A 16,533-nucleotide genomic window follows, 5' to 3' on the forward strand; every position below is an offset into this window, starting at 1 on the left:
AAATGACATGAGGGATGACATAGCAATAGCTGAATTTAATGTACCGACCAATCTATAGTTCTGTGTAATAGTTAGGGTCTAAGGGATAACGTTTCTCCAGGGTCTAAGGGATAACGTTTCTCTTTGTGGAGAGGGACATGCCAGTGTAAGGAGACTTATAGGCCATGCAGTGCTGGGAAATTAGATTGCCTATTCAGAGAGAAAGAGGACAGAAACTCTAGTGTCACCTATTATTTAGCAATCCTAAAAGTCAATATCGACCCTGTCACAAAGCTTGCCCTATGACTTAGGATAAAAGCCATAGCAGAATTTTAATTTTGCAGACACGGTGTTTCGGGGTGTTGCTCCTCCTCAGTGCAGAGCGTGAGATTTGATTTCGCTGTATGATAGGCCTCTGAATGAAGTTCAAGGAGAAACTTTTCTTCTTGTGGGGAGTGACATGCCAGTGTAAGGAGGCTATACATACACATATATACACATATATACAGTACAGACCAAAAGTTTGGACACAGCTTCTCATTTAAAGATTTTTCTGTATTTTTAGGACTATGAAAATTGTACATTCACACTGAAGACATCAAAACTATGAATTAACATATGTGGAATTATATACTTAACAAAAAAGTGTGAAACAACTGAAAACATGTCTTATACTCCAGGTTCTTCATAGTAGCCACCTTTTGCTTTGATGATTGCTTTGCACACTCTTGGCATTCTCTTGATGAGCTTCAAGAGGTAGTCACCGGGAATGGTCTTCCAACAATCTTGAAGGAGATCCCAGAGATGCTTAGCACTTGTTGGCCCTTTTGCCTTCACTCTGCGGTCCAGCTCACCCCAAACCATCTTGATTGTGTTCAGGTCTAGTGACTGTGGAGGCCAGGTCATCTGGTGTAGCACCCCATCACTCTCCTTCTTGGTCAAATAGCCCTTATACAGCCTGGAGGTGTGTTTGGGGTCATTGTCCTGTTGAAAAATATATGATGGTCCAACGAAATGCAAATCAGATGGAATAGCATGTCGCTGCAAGATGCTGTGGTAGCCATGCTGGTTCAGTATGCCTTCAATTTTGAATAAATCCCCAACAGTGTCACCAGCAAAGCACCTCCACACCATCACACCTCCTCCTCCATGCTTCACGGTGGGAACCAGGCATGTAGAGTCCATCTGTTCATCTTTTCTGCGTCGCACAAAGACACGGTGGTTGGAACCAAAGATCTCAAATTTGGACTCATCAGACCAAAACACAGATTTCCACTGGTCTAATGTCCATTTCTTGTGTTCTTTAGCCCAAACAAGTATCTTCTGCTTGTTGCCTGTCCTTAGCAGTGGTTTCCTAGCAGCTATTTTACCACGAAGGCCTGTTGCACAAAGTCTTCTCTTAACAGTTGTTCTAGAGATGTGTCTGCTGCTAGAACTCTGTGTGGCATTGACCTGGTCTCCATTCTGAGCTGCTGTTAACCTGCGATTTCTGAGGCTGGTGACTCGGATAAACTTATCCTCAGCAGCAGAGGTGACTCTTGGTCTTCCTTTCCTGGGGCGGTCCTCATGTGAGCCAGTTTCTTTGTAGCGCTTGATAGTTTTTGCAACTGCACTTGGAGACACTTTCAAGGTTTTCCCAATTTTTCAGACTGACTGACCTTAATTTCTTAAAGTAATGATGGCCACTCATTTTTCTTTACTTAGCTGCTTTTTTCTTGCCATAATACAAATTCTAACAGTCTATTCAGTAGGACTATCAGCTGTGTATCCACCAAACTTCTGCTCAACACAACTGATAGTCCTAACCCCATTTATAAGGCAAGAAATCCCACTTATTAAACTGACAGGGCACACCTGTGAAGTGAAAACCATTTTCGGTGACCTCTTGAAGCCCATCAAGAGAATGCCAAGAGTGTGCAAAGCAGTCATCAAAGCAAAAGGTGGCTACTTTGAAGAACCTAGAATATAAGACATATTTTCAGTTGTTTCACACTTTTTTTGTTAAGTATATAATTCCACATGTGTTAATTCATAATTTTGATGCCTTCAGTGTGAATTTGCAATTTTCATAGTCATGATAATACAGAAAAATCTTTAAATGAGAAGGTGTGTCCAAACTTTTGGTCTGTACTGTATATATACATACACATACATATATACACACACAGCAAATTAACATCACAATCCGTCATAATTAACCCCTTTCTGACAGACGTACTATCCCGTCGAGGTGGGGTGGGCCCCTATGACCACCGGCGGGATAGTATGTCATACGCGATCGGCCGCGCTCACGGGGGGAGCGCGACCGATCGCGGCCGGGTGTCAGCTGCCTATCGCAGCTGACATCCGGCACTATGTGCCAGGAGCGGTCACGGACCGCTCTCGGCACATTAACCCCCGGCACACCGCAATCAAACATGATCGCGATGTGCCGGCGGTACAGGGAAGCATCGCGCAGGGAGGGGGCTCCCTGCGGGCTTCCCTGAGCCCCCCGCAGCAACACGATGTGATCGCGTTGCTGTGAGGGTCTCCTACCTCCCTTCCTGCTCCAGGCCCGGATCCAAGATGGCCGCGGCATCCGGGTCCTGCAGGGAGGGAGGTGGCTTCACAGAGCCTGCTCAGAGCAGGCACTGTGAAGCCTGCAGTGCTCTCAGACAGATCAGTGATCCGACAGAGTGCTGTGCAACCTGTCAGATCACCGATCTGTGATGTCCCCCCCTGGGGCAAAGTAAAAAAGTAAAAAAAAATTTTTCCAAATGTGTAAAAATAAAAAATAAAAAAAAAAATTCCTAAATAATGAAAAAAAAAATATTATTCCCATAAATACATTTCTTTATCTAAATTTTAAAAAAAAACAATAAAAGTACACATTTAGTATCGCCGCGTCCGTAACGGCCCGACCTATAAAACTGGCCCACTAGTTAACCCCTTCAGTAAACACCGTAAGAAAAAAAAAAAAACGAGGCAAAAAACAACGCTTTATTATCATACCGCCGAACAAAAAGTGGAATAACACGCGATCAAAAAGACAGATATAAATAACCATGGTACCGCTGAAAACGTCATCCTGTCCCGCAAAAAACGAGCCACCATACAGCATGATCACCAAATAAATAAAAAAGTTATAGTCCTGAGAATAAAGTGATGCAAAAATAATTATTTTTTCTAAAAAATAGTTTTTATCGTATAAAAGCGCCAAAACATAAAAAAATGATATAAATGAGGTATCGCTGTAAACGTACTGACCCGAAGAATAAAACTGGTTTATCAATTTTACCAAACGCAGAACGGTATAAACGCCTCCCCCAAAAAAAATTCATGAATAGCTGGTTTTTGGTCATTCTGCCTCACAAAAATTGGAATAAAAAGCGATCAAAAAATGCCACGTGCCCGAAAATGTTACCAATAAAAACGTCAACTCGTCCCGCAAAAAACAAGACCTCACATGACTCTCTGGACCAAAATATGGAAAAATTATAGCTCTTAAAATGTGGTAACGCAAAAAATATTTTTTGCAATAAAAAGCGTCTTTCAGTGTGTGACGGCTGCCAATCATAAAAATCCACTAAAAAACCCGCTATAAAAGTAAATCAAACCCCCCTTCATCACCCCCTTAATTAGGGAAAAATTAAAAAAATGTATTTATTTCCATTTTCCCATTAGGGCTAGGGCTAGGGCTAGGGTTAGGGCTAGGGCTAGGGTTAGGGCTAGGGTTAAGGCTACAGTTAGGGTTGGGGCTAAAGTTAGGGTTAGGGTTGGGGCTAAAGTTACGGTTAGGGTTTAGATTACATTTACAGTTGGAAATAGGGTTGGGATTAAGGTACCGTCACACTAAGCGACGCTGCAGCGATACCGACAACGATCCGAATCGCTGTAGCGTCGCTGTTTGGTCGCTGGAGAGCTGTCACACAGACAGCTCTCCAGCGACCAACGATGCCGGTAACCAGGGTAAACATCGGGTTACTAAGCGCAGGGCCGCGCTTAGTAACCCGATGTTTACCCTGGTTACCATCGTTAAAGTAAAAAAAACAACCACTACATACTTACATCTGTCTGTCCTCGGCGCTCTGCTTCTCTGCTCTGGCTGTGAGCGCCGGGCAGCTGGAAAGCAGAGCGGTGACGTCACTGCTCTGCTTTCTGGCCGCTGTGCTCACAGCCAGAGCAGAGAAGCACAGCGCCGGGGACAGACAGCGGTAGGTAAGTATGTAGTGGTTGTTTTTTTTACTTTAACGATGGTAACCAGGGTAAACATCGGGTTACTAAGCGTGGCCCTGCGCTTAGTAACCCGATGTTTACCCTGGTTACCAGCCAAGACGTCGCTGAATCGGCGTCACACATGCCGATTCAGCGATGTCAGCGGGAGATCCAGCGACGAAACAAAGTTCTGGACTTTCTTCCCCGACCAGCGATATCACAGCAGGGGCCTGATCGCTGCTGCCTGTCACACTGGACGATATCGCTAGCCAGGACGCTGCAACGTCACGGATCGCTAGTGATATCGTCTAGTGTGACGGTACCTTTAGGGTTAGGGGTGTGTCAGGGTTAGAGGTGTGGTTAGGGTTACTGTTGGGATTAGGGTTAGGGGTGTGTTTGGATTAGGGTTTCAGTTATAATTGGGGGGTTTCCACTGTCTAGGCACATCAGGGGCTCTCCAAACGCAACATGGCGTCCGATCTCAATTCCAGCCAATTCTGCGTTGAAAAAGTAAAACAGTGCTCCTTCCCTTCCGAGCTCTCCCGTGTGCCCAAACAGGGGTTTACCCCAACATATGGGGTATCAGCGTACTCAGGACAAATTGGGCAACAAATTTTGGGGTCCAATTTCTCCTGTTACCCTTGGTAAAATAAAACAAATTGGAGCTGAAGTAAATTTTTTGTGAAAAAAAGTTAAATGTTCATTTTTATTTAAACATTCCAAAAATTCCTGTGAAGCACCAGAAGGGTTAATAAACTTCTTGAATATGGTTTTGAGCACCTTGAGGGGTGCAGTTTTTAGAATGGTGTCACACTTGGTTATTTTCTATCATATAAACCCCTCAAAATGACTTCAAATGAGATGTGGTCCCTAAAAAAAAATGGTGTTGTAAAAATAAGAAATTGCTGGTCAACTTTTAACCCTTATAACTCCCTAACAAAAAAAAATTTTGGTTCCAAAATTGTGCTGATGTAAAGTAGACATGTGGGAAATGTTACTTATTAAGTATTTTGTGTGACACATCTCTGTGATTTAATTGCATAAAAATTCAAAGTTGGAAAATTGCGAAATTTTCATAATTTTTGCCAAATTTCCGTTTTTTTTCACAAATAAACGCAGGTAATATCAAATAAATTTTACCACTATCATGAAGTACAATATGTCACGAGAAAACAATGTCAGAATCACTGGGATCCGTTGAAGCGTTCCAGAGTTATAACCTCACAAAGGGACAGTGGTCAGAATTGTAAAAATTGGCCCGGTCATTAACGTGCAAACAACCCTTGGGGGTAAAGGGGTTAAAGGAGACTTTTTTTTTTTTTTTTTTTTTTTTACAGCCAGCTGTGCATTGCACACAAGAAGAATCCTATAAAGAAAAAATTGTAGATCATGCTCACTTGGCTACAAGGCTAGATTCATATACTGTACATGAAAAAGTAGGCCATATTTTCCGGAACGGAGAGGCACAGGAACGAAGGAAAACAACACCAGATTCTGGAAAATAGCAGCGTTTACATTGGACAATAAAATATAAATAAAATATTTATGGCAAATGACACGCCCTTTTTTAAAGGGAACCTGTCACCCCGTTTTTTCAGTATGAGATAAAAATACCGTTAAATAGGGCCTGAGCTGTGCTTTACAATAGGGTATTTTTTGTCCCCTGATTCCCCACCTATGCTGCCGAAATACCTTACAAAAGACGCCGTTTTCGCCTGTCAATCAGGCTGGTCTGGTCCAAAGGGCCAGCGCTGTTTCTCCCCCACATCTTGCTTATCTTCCCCTTGGTGGCGTAGTGCTTCTCGCATGCGCAAGTGCCGAATGCACTGCGCAGCTGTAGAAAAAGAGCGCGCTCTCCACTATTCAGCGGTTTCTCGGTGGGCGCGGCCATCTTCCTGAGGCCGCGCGTGCGCAGATGGAGTGTTTATGAGGTAATAACTCAGGAACGCTTCAACGGATCCTAGCGGTTCGGAGAATGTTTTTTTCGTGACATATTGGTCTTCATGTTAGTGGTAAATTTAGGTCGATAATTTTTGCGTTTATTTGTGAAAAAAATGGAAATTTGGCGAAAATTTAGAAAATTTCACAATTTTCAAATTTTGAATTTTTTTTCTGTTAAACAAGAGAGTTATGTGACACAAAATAGTTAATAAATAACATTACCCACATGTCTACTTTACATCAGCACAATTTTGGAAACAAATTTTTTTTGCTAGGAAGTTATAAGGGTTAAAATTTGACGAGTGATTTCTCATTTTTACAATGAAATTTACAAAACCATTTTTTTTTTAGGCACCACCTCATATTTGAAGTCAGTTTGAGGGGTCTATATGGCTGAAAATACCCAAAAGTGACACCATTCTAAAAACTGCACCCCTCAAGGTGCTCAAAACCACATTCAAAAAGTTTATTAACCCTTTCAGGTGCTTCACAGCAGCAGAAGCAACATGGAAGGAAAAAATGCACATTTAAATTTTTAGTCACAAAAATGATCTTTTAGCAACATTTTTTTTTAATTTTCCCAAGGGTTAAAACAGAAACTGGACCCCAAAAGTTATTGTACAATTTGTCCTGAGTACGCCGATACCCCATATGTGGGGGGAACCACTCTTTGGGCGCACGACCGGGCTCGGAAGGGAAGGAGCGCCATTTGACTTTTTCAATGAAAAATTGGCTCCAATCTTTAGCGGACACCATGTCGCGTTTGGAGAGCCCCTGTGTGCCTAAACATTGGAGCTCCCCCACAAGTGACCCTATTTTGGAAACTAGACCCCCCAATGACCTTATCTAGATGCATAGTGAGCACTTTGAACAAATTAATCCGTAAAAATTAAAAAGTACTTTTTTTTTTTTCACAAAAAATTTCTTTTAGCCTCAATTTTTTAATTTTGACATGGGCAACAGGATAAAATGGATACTAAAATGTGTTGCTCAATTTCTCCTGAGTACACAGATACCTCATATGTGGTCACAAACCACTGTTTGTGCACACGGCAAGGCTCGGAAGGGAAGGAGCGCCATTTGACTTTTGAATGAAAAATTAGCTCCAATCGTTAGCGGACACCATGTCGCTTTTGGAGAGCCCCTGTGTGCCTAAACATCGGAGCTCCCCCACATATGACCCCATTTTGGAAACTACACCTCCCATGGAACTTATCTAGATGTGCGGTGACCACTTTGAACCCCCAAGTGCTTCACAGAAGTTTATAACGCAGAGCAGGGAAAATAAAAAATCATTTTTCTTTCCTCAAAAATTATGTTTTAGCCTGCAATTTTTTATTTTCACAAGGCTAACAGGAGAAGTGGAACCCAATATTTGTTGCCCAGTTTGTCCCGAGTACGCTGATATCCCATATGTGGGGGTAAACCACTGTTTGGGCACATGTCGGGGCTCGGAAGGGAAGTAGTGACGTTTTGAAATGCAGACTTGGTCTGCGGGAGTCACGTTGCATTTGCAGAGCCCCTGATGTGCCTAAACAGTAGAAACCCCACACAAGTAACCCCATTTTGGAAACTAGACCCCCCAAGGAACTTATCTAGATATGTGGTGAGCACTTTCAACCCCCAAGTGCTTCACAGAAGTTTATAACGCAGAGCCGTGAAAATAAAAAATCATTTTTCTTTCCTCAAAAATTATGTTTTAGCAAGCAATTTTTTATTTTCGCAAGGGTAACAGGAGAAATTGGACCCAATAGTTGTTGCCCAGTTTGTCCTGAGTTCGCTGATACCCCATATGTGGGGGTAAACCACTGTTTGGGCGCAAGTCAGGGCTCGGAAGGGAGGGAGCACCATTTGAATTTTTGAACGCAAGATTGGCTGGAATCAATGGTGGCGCCATGTTGCGTTTGGAGACCCCTGATGTGCCTAAACAGTGGAAACCCCTCAATTCTAACTTCAACACTATCCCCAATACACCGCTAACCCTAATCCCAACTGTAGCCATAACCCTAATCACAACCCTAACCCCAACATACCCCTAACCACAAACCTAACCCCAACACACCCGTAACCCCAATCCCAACCCTAACCCTAATCCTAACCCTAATCCCAACCCTAACCACAACTTTAACCCCAACACACCCCTAACCTTAACCATAACCCTAACCACAAGCCTAATCTTAACCCTATTTCCAACCCTAGCCCTAATTCCAACCCTAACCCTAAGGCTATGTGCCCACGTTGCGGATTCCTGTGAGATTTTTCCGCACGATTTTTGAAAAATCCGCAGGTATAAGGCACTGCGTTTTACCTGCGGATTTACAGCGGATTTCCAGTGTTTTTTTGTGCGGATTTCACCTGCTGATTCCTATTGAGGAACAGGTGTAAAATGCTGCGGAATCCGCACAAAGAATTGACATGCTGCGGAAAATACAACGCAGCGTTACCACGTGGTATTTTCCGCACCATGGGCACAGCGGATTTGGTTTTCCATAGGTTTACATTGTACTGTAAACCTGATGGAAAACTGCTACGAATCCGAAGGGCCAATCCACTGTGGATCCGCGGCCAATCCGCTGCAGATCCGCAGCCAAATCCGCACCGTGTGCACATAGCCTAATTCTAACCCTAACCCTAGTTCTAACCCTAGCCCGGACCCTAACCCTAGTTCTAACCCCAACCCTAGTTCTAACCCTAACCCTAGTGGAAAAAAATATATATATGGGGGTGATAAGGAGGGGGGGTCATTTACTATTTTTTTATTTTGATCACTGTGATATATTTTGATCACTGTGATAAAACCTACCTGGAACGAACCTGCCGGCCGGCAGATTCGGCGGGCACACTGTGCATGCGCCCGCCATTTTGGAAGATGGCGGCGCCCATGGAGAAGACGGACGGACACCGGGAGGCTCGGTATGTGTGAGGGAAAGGGGAGATCGGAGCACAAGGGGGATCGGAGCATGGTGGAGCGGACAGGAGGACGGGGGAGCAGACAGGACGACGGAGAGAAGCGGAGCACAGGACGGACTGGGGAGGAGATCGGTGGGGGGGGGGGGGGGGGCAGATCAGGGTTTCCAGCCATGGCCGATGATATTGCTGCATCGGCCATGGCTGGATTGTAATATTTCACCAGTTTTCATAGGTGAAATATTACAAATCGCTCTGATTGGCAGTTTCACTTTCAACAGCCAATCAGAGCGATCGTAGCCACGGGGGGGGGGGGGGGGGGGGAGTGGGGTATGAAGCACCACTCCCCTGTCCCTGCAGATCGGGTGAAATTGGAAATTGGAGTTAACCCTCTCACCCGATCTGCAGGGACGCGATCCCTCCATGACGCCACATAGGCGTCACAGGTCGGATTGGCACAGACTTTCGTGACGCCTACGTGGCGTCACAGATCAGGAAGGGGTTAACGAAGGAAAGTATAAAAAAACACTACTGTGATGTTCACAATCCTCTTCCAATAGGACAAGCTGGATGGCAAAACAAGTGCTAGTAATATCCCAAAAGTAAAAGGAATGAAGAAATAACTTTTAACCATGCCAAAGGAGTTGAAAAGAAAAGTCTTGAGTGAAGAAAAGAAGGGCTCAATTCTGGCTTTGCTAGCAGAGGGACATAGTGAGCGTCATGTTGCCTACATCCTTAAAATTTCTAAGACGGCAGTCCATTACAACAAGGTCAAGCAGCAGATATTGGGGACAACAAAGCTACAGACCGGCAGAGGGCGAAAACGACTCTCCACTGACTGGGATGACCGTCATCTTATTCGAATGTCACTCAGCAACCGCAGGATGACATCAAGTGACCTACAAACGGAATGGCAAATGGCAGCTGGGGTGAAGTGCACGGCAAGAACAGTTCAAAAAATGCTCCTAGAGGCAGAACTCAAGTCATGTAAGGCTAGAAAAAAGCCTTTCATCTGTAAGAAGCAAAGGAGAACCAGGCTGAAGTTTGCCAAATACCATAAAGACTGGACCATAAAGGACTGGAGTAAAGCAATCTACTCTGATGAGTCTAATTTTCAGCTTTGCCCAACACCTGGTCGTCTAATGTTTAGATGGAGACCTGGAGAGGCGTACAAGCCACAGTGTCTTGCACCCACTGTGAAATTTGGTGGAGGATCGGTGATGATCTGAGGATGCTTCTTCAAGGCTGGAATTGGGCAGGTTAATCTTTGCGAAGGATGTATGAATCAAGCTGCATACAAGGTTATCCTGGAAAAACAGTTGATTCCTTCTGCTCAGGCAATGTTCGCCAACTCTGAGGACTGGTTGTTCCAGCAGGACAATGCGCCATGCCACACAGCTAGGTCAATCAATGGGTGGATGAAGGACCACCACATCAAATTCCTGTCATGGGCAGCCCAATCTCCAGACCTGAACCCCCAATGAAAACCTCTGGAATGTAATCAAATAGAAGATGGGTATTCACAAGCCGTCAAACAAAGAAGAACTGCTTACATTTTTGTACTAGGAGTAGCAAAAGGTCACCCAAAAACAGTGTGAAAGACTGGTGGAAAGCATGCCAAGATGCATGAAAGCTGAGATGAAAAATCATGGTTATTCCACAAAATGTTGATTTCTGAACTCTACCTTAGTTACTGTTGTTACTTATTGTTGTTTCTAAATGATTATGAACTTGTTTTTTTTTGCATTATTTGAGGTCTGCAAGCAATGCATTTTTTTGCTATTTTGCCCATTTCTCATTATTGCTTGGAACTTCGGAGACATGTTGTCAGCAGTTCATAGAATAAAACAACAATTTACAGTTTACTAAAAAAATATACCTATAAAGAGAAAAATCAGACAAACTGAAAATTTTGCAGTGGTCTCTTAATTTTTGCCAGAGCTCTATGTGAGGACACAGACCATTGATAAGAGAACCTAAACTTTTATATTTGAATATTGTTGCATGTAATACAAAAAAAGTATCCTTTCATTTACACCCGTCAATTATCATGGCATGTGCATTATGTAATTTACAGCCCGATCTTTATGAAGGAGGAAGCTGACAGCTTTTAGCCTAATTACATGGCACTGTGATCATCATACAGTGACCAGCAGTAACAGTAAAGCATACATGATCAATATCTATAAGTGCAAATAATGAAAACCTTGTGCCAAAACATTATTATTTATTACTATAGCACTATTTATTCCACAGCTCTTTACATGTGAAACAGAAATTTAGATTTGTGTGAATGAATCAGAGTTAATTCTGAGAAATTGTAGTTAACAATGCTAAAGCATGGGCTTAGGACAGTACACATAATATTATGCAGGCCACAGAGGATTGTCATCCGATAAGGTAAGGGTTGTATCAACTTTCACTATAGACATAATCAGACTTGTGGTCGCGGACCCCCGACAGCTGGGACAAAGCTGTCAGCTGTCATTAAGGTAATTCAGATGGCAGAGGAGATATTCTATACAGGGAGAGATGGAAATGTTGCCTTAAAAGACTTGTATCATACAGAGCTTGCTTTCTATTCGTTCAACATAGCCAATTTTGACTTCCGGCTGTAAGTTAGAAGGGCTATGCTGCTATACCGGACACAGCCTATGTACAAAGGTGGCACTGTTTTAGGTTTAAAAAAAAAAACAGACTGACAGGCCTATTTTCCAATCTTGTTCAACCTCAACAAGCGATATTAAAAATAGGTTTCATACAAATTTACTTAATTATTTATATTAACATGGGTTCTTAAAAGGGAATATGTCAGTAGGATCAACCCTCCTAAGTGTCTATATAGGCATGTAGGTAATATAAAATTGTATAAAATGATACCTTGATATCTGCGATCTAATGTCTTATTCCCGAGAAACACATATATTTCTTGATATGTAAATGAGGTGCTAGGATCTATGGGCTGGAAAAAGATATCCCTGAGAATCAGCCTCCAGGGCTTATTTTAAATGAAAGAGAGCATTACCAGTGTGAGACATGTCATGACAGGTAGTCTGCTCTCCTGATCTACATGTCTCATACTGGCAACGCCCAGTTTCATTTAAAATAATCTCTGGAGGCAGATTCTCATGGAGATCAGTGTCCCCCCATAGGTCTTAACAGCTCATATACATATTAAGAAAAAGGTGGATTTTTCTGGAATAGGACATTGGATCGCAGATATCAAGGTACCATTTTATTCAGCTCCATATGACTACATACCCATATAGATGGCTTAGGAGCAGTAGCGTAGCTACTGGGGGCAGAGGGGGCGGTTGTGAGTATTTATTTGTTTTTATGGGATGGGGTGCATTATACTATAGAGGGCAGTTTACTATAGAGTGTGCCTATGGGGGGTGCATTATACTATAGAGTCTGTCTATGGGGGTGCATTATACTATAGAGTGTTCCTTTGCAAGGTGCATTATACCATAGAGTCTGCCTATGGAGGTGTGCATTATCCTATAGAGGCTGGCTGAGGGGAGTGCATTATACTATAGAGTCTGTCTATGGGGGTGCATTATACTATAGAGTATTCCTTTGCAAGGTGCATTATACCATAGAGTCGGCCTATGGGGGGTGCATTACACTATAGAGTCTGCCTGTGGGGTGGTGCATTATACTATAGAGTCTGCCTACGGGGAGTGCAGTATACTAGAGAGTCTGCCTATGGGATGTGCAGTATACTATAGAGTCTGCCTATGGGGGGTGCATTATGCTAAAGAGTCTGCCTATGGGGGGTGCATTATACTATAGAGTCTGTCTGTGGGGGGTGCATTGTACTAGAGAGTCTGAATGTGGGGAGTGCAGAATACTATAGAGTTTGCTTATGGGGGTGCATTATACTATAGTCTGCCTATGGGGAGTGCAGTATACTATAGAGTCTGCCTATGGGGAGTGCAGCAGTATACTACAGAGTCTGCCTACGGGGGGGGGTGCATTATACTATAGAGTCTGCGTATGGAGAAGTACATTATACTAAATAAAGTATGGCCATGGGGAATGCATTATACTATAGAGGCCTATGCAGAGTTCTTTATACTATATGGAGGCCTATGGGGAGTGTATTATACTATATTGAGAACTATCTGGTGCATTATACTATATGGAGGCTATCTAGGGGGCCATCATCCAATGTGGAGATTACAGTGAGGGGGCCATCGTACAATGTTGGAGCCATTAAACAGTTTGGGGGCTACAAAGCGGTCAGTGTACTGTGTGGGTGGTACTATACAGCGTGGGGTCATTATACTGTGTATAGGGATGAGGGGTTTGTGCAGGTTGGGAATAGATGATGACTGTGCTGAAAATATGAGATGTGAAATGTGTCTTTATTGTAATCTCTACAGCCGAGTCCTGGCTGGAGAAGTTGTCATGTCGGTCTGGGCCAGATGGAAAAGACGGGAAAAGTGAATGATTCCGTCAGAAAGAACGTCAGCAGTAAGTCATTATCTGTAACTGTGCTGTGATCTTATATGTTCTGTAGGACTGGTATCTACCACTGACCATATGGCAGTAATATCAATGCTGGCCATTGTATAGAGATTATTTTCAGCAACATCGCGGTCATCTGCTGAGGTTCTCCTACATCCACTGTTAGGGGGCGCCACCCAGTTGCAGTCAGGGTTACCTGGTTAGGGGCCCACTCAGAAGCTTCGCCCTCCTCCCCCCGAACCAAAACCCTAGCTACGCCTCTGTTTAGGAGGTTGAGCCCACTGACAGATACCCTTTTAAGGACAATCCAAAACGCTACTAACTCCCAGTCAATTCCACTGATTCGCCACTTTTTCCATAAAAATATAATTTTGAATACATCACATCTCATACATTTCACCGATTGCAATTTTAATGTAAAAGGATGAAAAATCTATCCATAGAATGTATAACGTATACAGCCATCAAGTATATGTGTGAAGTAAACAGTACAGTAAATAACTACCTGCTGTATATGAAAAAAGTGCCAATTATAAAATGTTGCTGACTGTAATTATGGGCACTTATCATATAAAACATACTGTTCGGTTTGGACTCATTGTAAAATTATATCCTCAATATGGCCACAAGGGGCGCTGCTGGGTTAGGTCTGGGATGTCACTTAATAAATGTATGAGTCTTATTGCTAAGATTTCGCATGGATCTTATTATTACCATAAGATCAGCACATACGCACAGAAACCGCAACCATCAATTCACCAGGAGAATTTAGGATTCTTCTACATAAAAGTTGGAAAGGTAAAATAAATCTTGTCATTGAAACACTACAGTTTTTCTATGAATTATTAATAAAGAGGTCATACATTCAATAATCTAACATGCCAAACACTTATGTTAGTATGAGAACCTCATTAATGGGATTATCTCATCATTATAAATGGGTAAAGTTGAAAAGTACTTGTAAAAACAAGCAGCTTTGCAATTATTAAAAATCCTCTCTGTTCTCAAAATTACGGTGTATGATTTGTTGTCTAGGGTTTTGGCCACCTGTGCAGTGTGACAGAAGTGGCCCGGTTTCCTAGGCATGGAGCTTGTAAGCGCTGCTGCGAAGTTAGCCGATTGCTGGTTCTGGATAGCTTCAGTGCCCCTGTTCGAAGCAACAATGCTGATGGTCAAAAAGGGTCAATCAGGAGCACACAGCCCCCTTCAAATTCCTCCTTCTATTCTCTTTTCATAAGACACACACTTATAGATTGATTGAAAGGGGTTGTGCAGTTTCAGTCAAAATTGGGGCCAACGTTGGAAATGATCTAAAATAACAAAAGAAGCATTACCTGTTGAAGCCCCTGCCTCAGGTCTGTGAGGATGCTGTAATTTCAGACACCCATTGAAAACCCTCTTCCATGACTTCTCTGTTGCATTACATAAGTGCCCACCCTATCGATACTAAAAGATCTCTTCAATTCAGCCAATTCCTAAGACTCAGAAAAATTAATAATAGCAGACCTAAAGAAATAGGTTTATTAAGAGGGGCTATCTGGAGCCACTCTTGAATACGGCTCTGGACAGAGCAGGTTCTTTCACCCAAAATGATCTATTAAATGGTAATCAGCGGCTGGAATGCAAGAGAATAAAGAGATTAATATTCAGCATTAAATATAGCCCAATGGACAGGCAGATTTGCGCAGCCATTAACATTGGCACAGCCTAGAGTGACATTGCTGAGGTGGTAGCATGTAAACCTTTGGTCTCATATAGGAGAAGCACTGACCTCAAGCCTGGTCCATAACCAACTAAAGGTGGAACCTAAAAATTGGTTGAGCAGGTCAAGACCACCAGGTAATTACAAATGCGGTAATTTCTTGTTTTTATTTTTAATCTTTTTGATGCATATATGATAAATGGATAGTGTTGGAGTAATTGTTGGGGAGGAGCTAGGATTTAAGATGGCTCCTTGTCACTTTTGCCCCATTCTAGGACCCGTTGAAGTACAGGAAGGTGTGAAAAAGTTGTCATCCATTATGTGTTCATAACTCTCCTTCATCCACGATTTCATTTTTGCTGAATAAAGGATCTTTCGGAGGATGGTGAGTGCCACCGTTCTTTTTTGCACATTTTTGGATTGTGGTGTTGCAACTGAGATCCCTACTGTCTGGTGGAATAATACGTCCATAAATAACATGACACTGAGGCAGATTTTTTTTATACACTGTGCCGGTTTCTTTGCTTTTTTCCCCTACATCAGCATCATTACTATGGTCAATGATTGGCTGCAGTGGTCATGTGTTGTAGATGGGACATTAACTGCTGCAACCTTACAAATAATACTGGTAGGGAGCAGAAGAGAGGACCTGCTGCACCGACAGGGGCTTCAACAGATAAGTAGTGCTTAGTTACTTATCTTTAATTATCAGAAGCCATGGTCCCAATTTTGTCCGGTGTCGGACAAGCCCTTTAAGCTGTTGAGTAACCATTGTAAAATAACCAAGTAACTTTCCCCAATCAGACAGCATTAAGCACTTACATTATAAAGAGGAGTGCTGCTCATGACTTTATACTGCTTTTTGGGATCCAGTTTATACAGGTGTCTATCAGTTATAAAGATGGCTCGATCTTCTACTTTATTAAATCTGTTGACCTGTGTGAAGAAAAGAAGGAGACAATCAGATAAGAGAACTTACTACGGTAGTTCCTCATTACTATCCGCTGCACACAGTCATCCCATGCTATTGAGAACTGCGATACTCATGCTTTTCCATTTACTTTCCCAACACTACTGACAAAAGTGACCCTCTAAAACACCAATGGATTATTTTCATATTGTTAAATTCAGTGCTAAAAATACAAAGCATAAAAAGTCCCACTCCCAATATAAAGTGTCAAATACACGGCGCTACAAAGGCACAGTATAAAAAGTTCTACAATGCTTCTTGATTAAATAATCTCTACAAAACATACATAGCTGTCTAAGTATTTTCCTTTTATAGCTACTATACTGTGGGTACGGAAAGTATTCACATCCCTTTAAAATTTTTCACT

General features: G+C 42.6%; 1 protein-coding gene across 2 annotated transcripts in view; it reads right to left on the bottom strand.

Moving 5' to 3' along the window:
- The window catches only part of MYO1D (myosin ID), a 121,349-nt gene that overhangs the window by 21,738 nt on the left and 83,078 nt on the right, over nucleotides 1–16,533 (bottom strand). For both annotated transcript variants that reach the window (XM_069751367.1, XM_069751369.1), the window contains exon 20: nucleotides 16,019–16,132. In XM_069751367.1, the coding sequence (XP_069607468.1) occupies nucleotides 16,019–16,132 (114 nt within the window). The remainder of the gene's footprint in view (nucleotides 1–16,018; nucleotides 16,133–16,533) is intronic.

Source organism: Ranitomeya imitator, chromosome 2 (assembly GCF_032444005.1).
Source record: "Ranitomeya imitator isolate aRanImi1 chromosome 2, aRanImi1.pri, whole genome shotgun sequence".
Classification (NCBI taxonomy): Eukaryota; Metazoa; Chordata; class Amphibia; order Anura; family Dendrobatidae; genus Ranitomeya; species Ranitomeya imitator.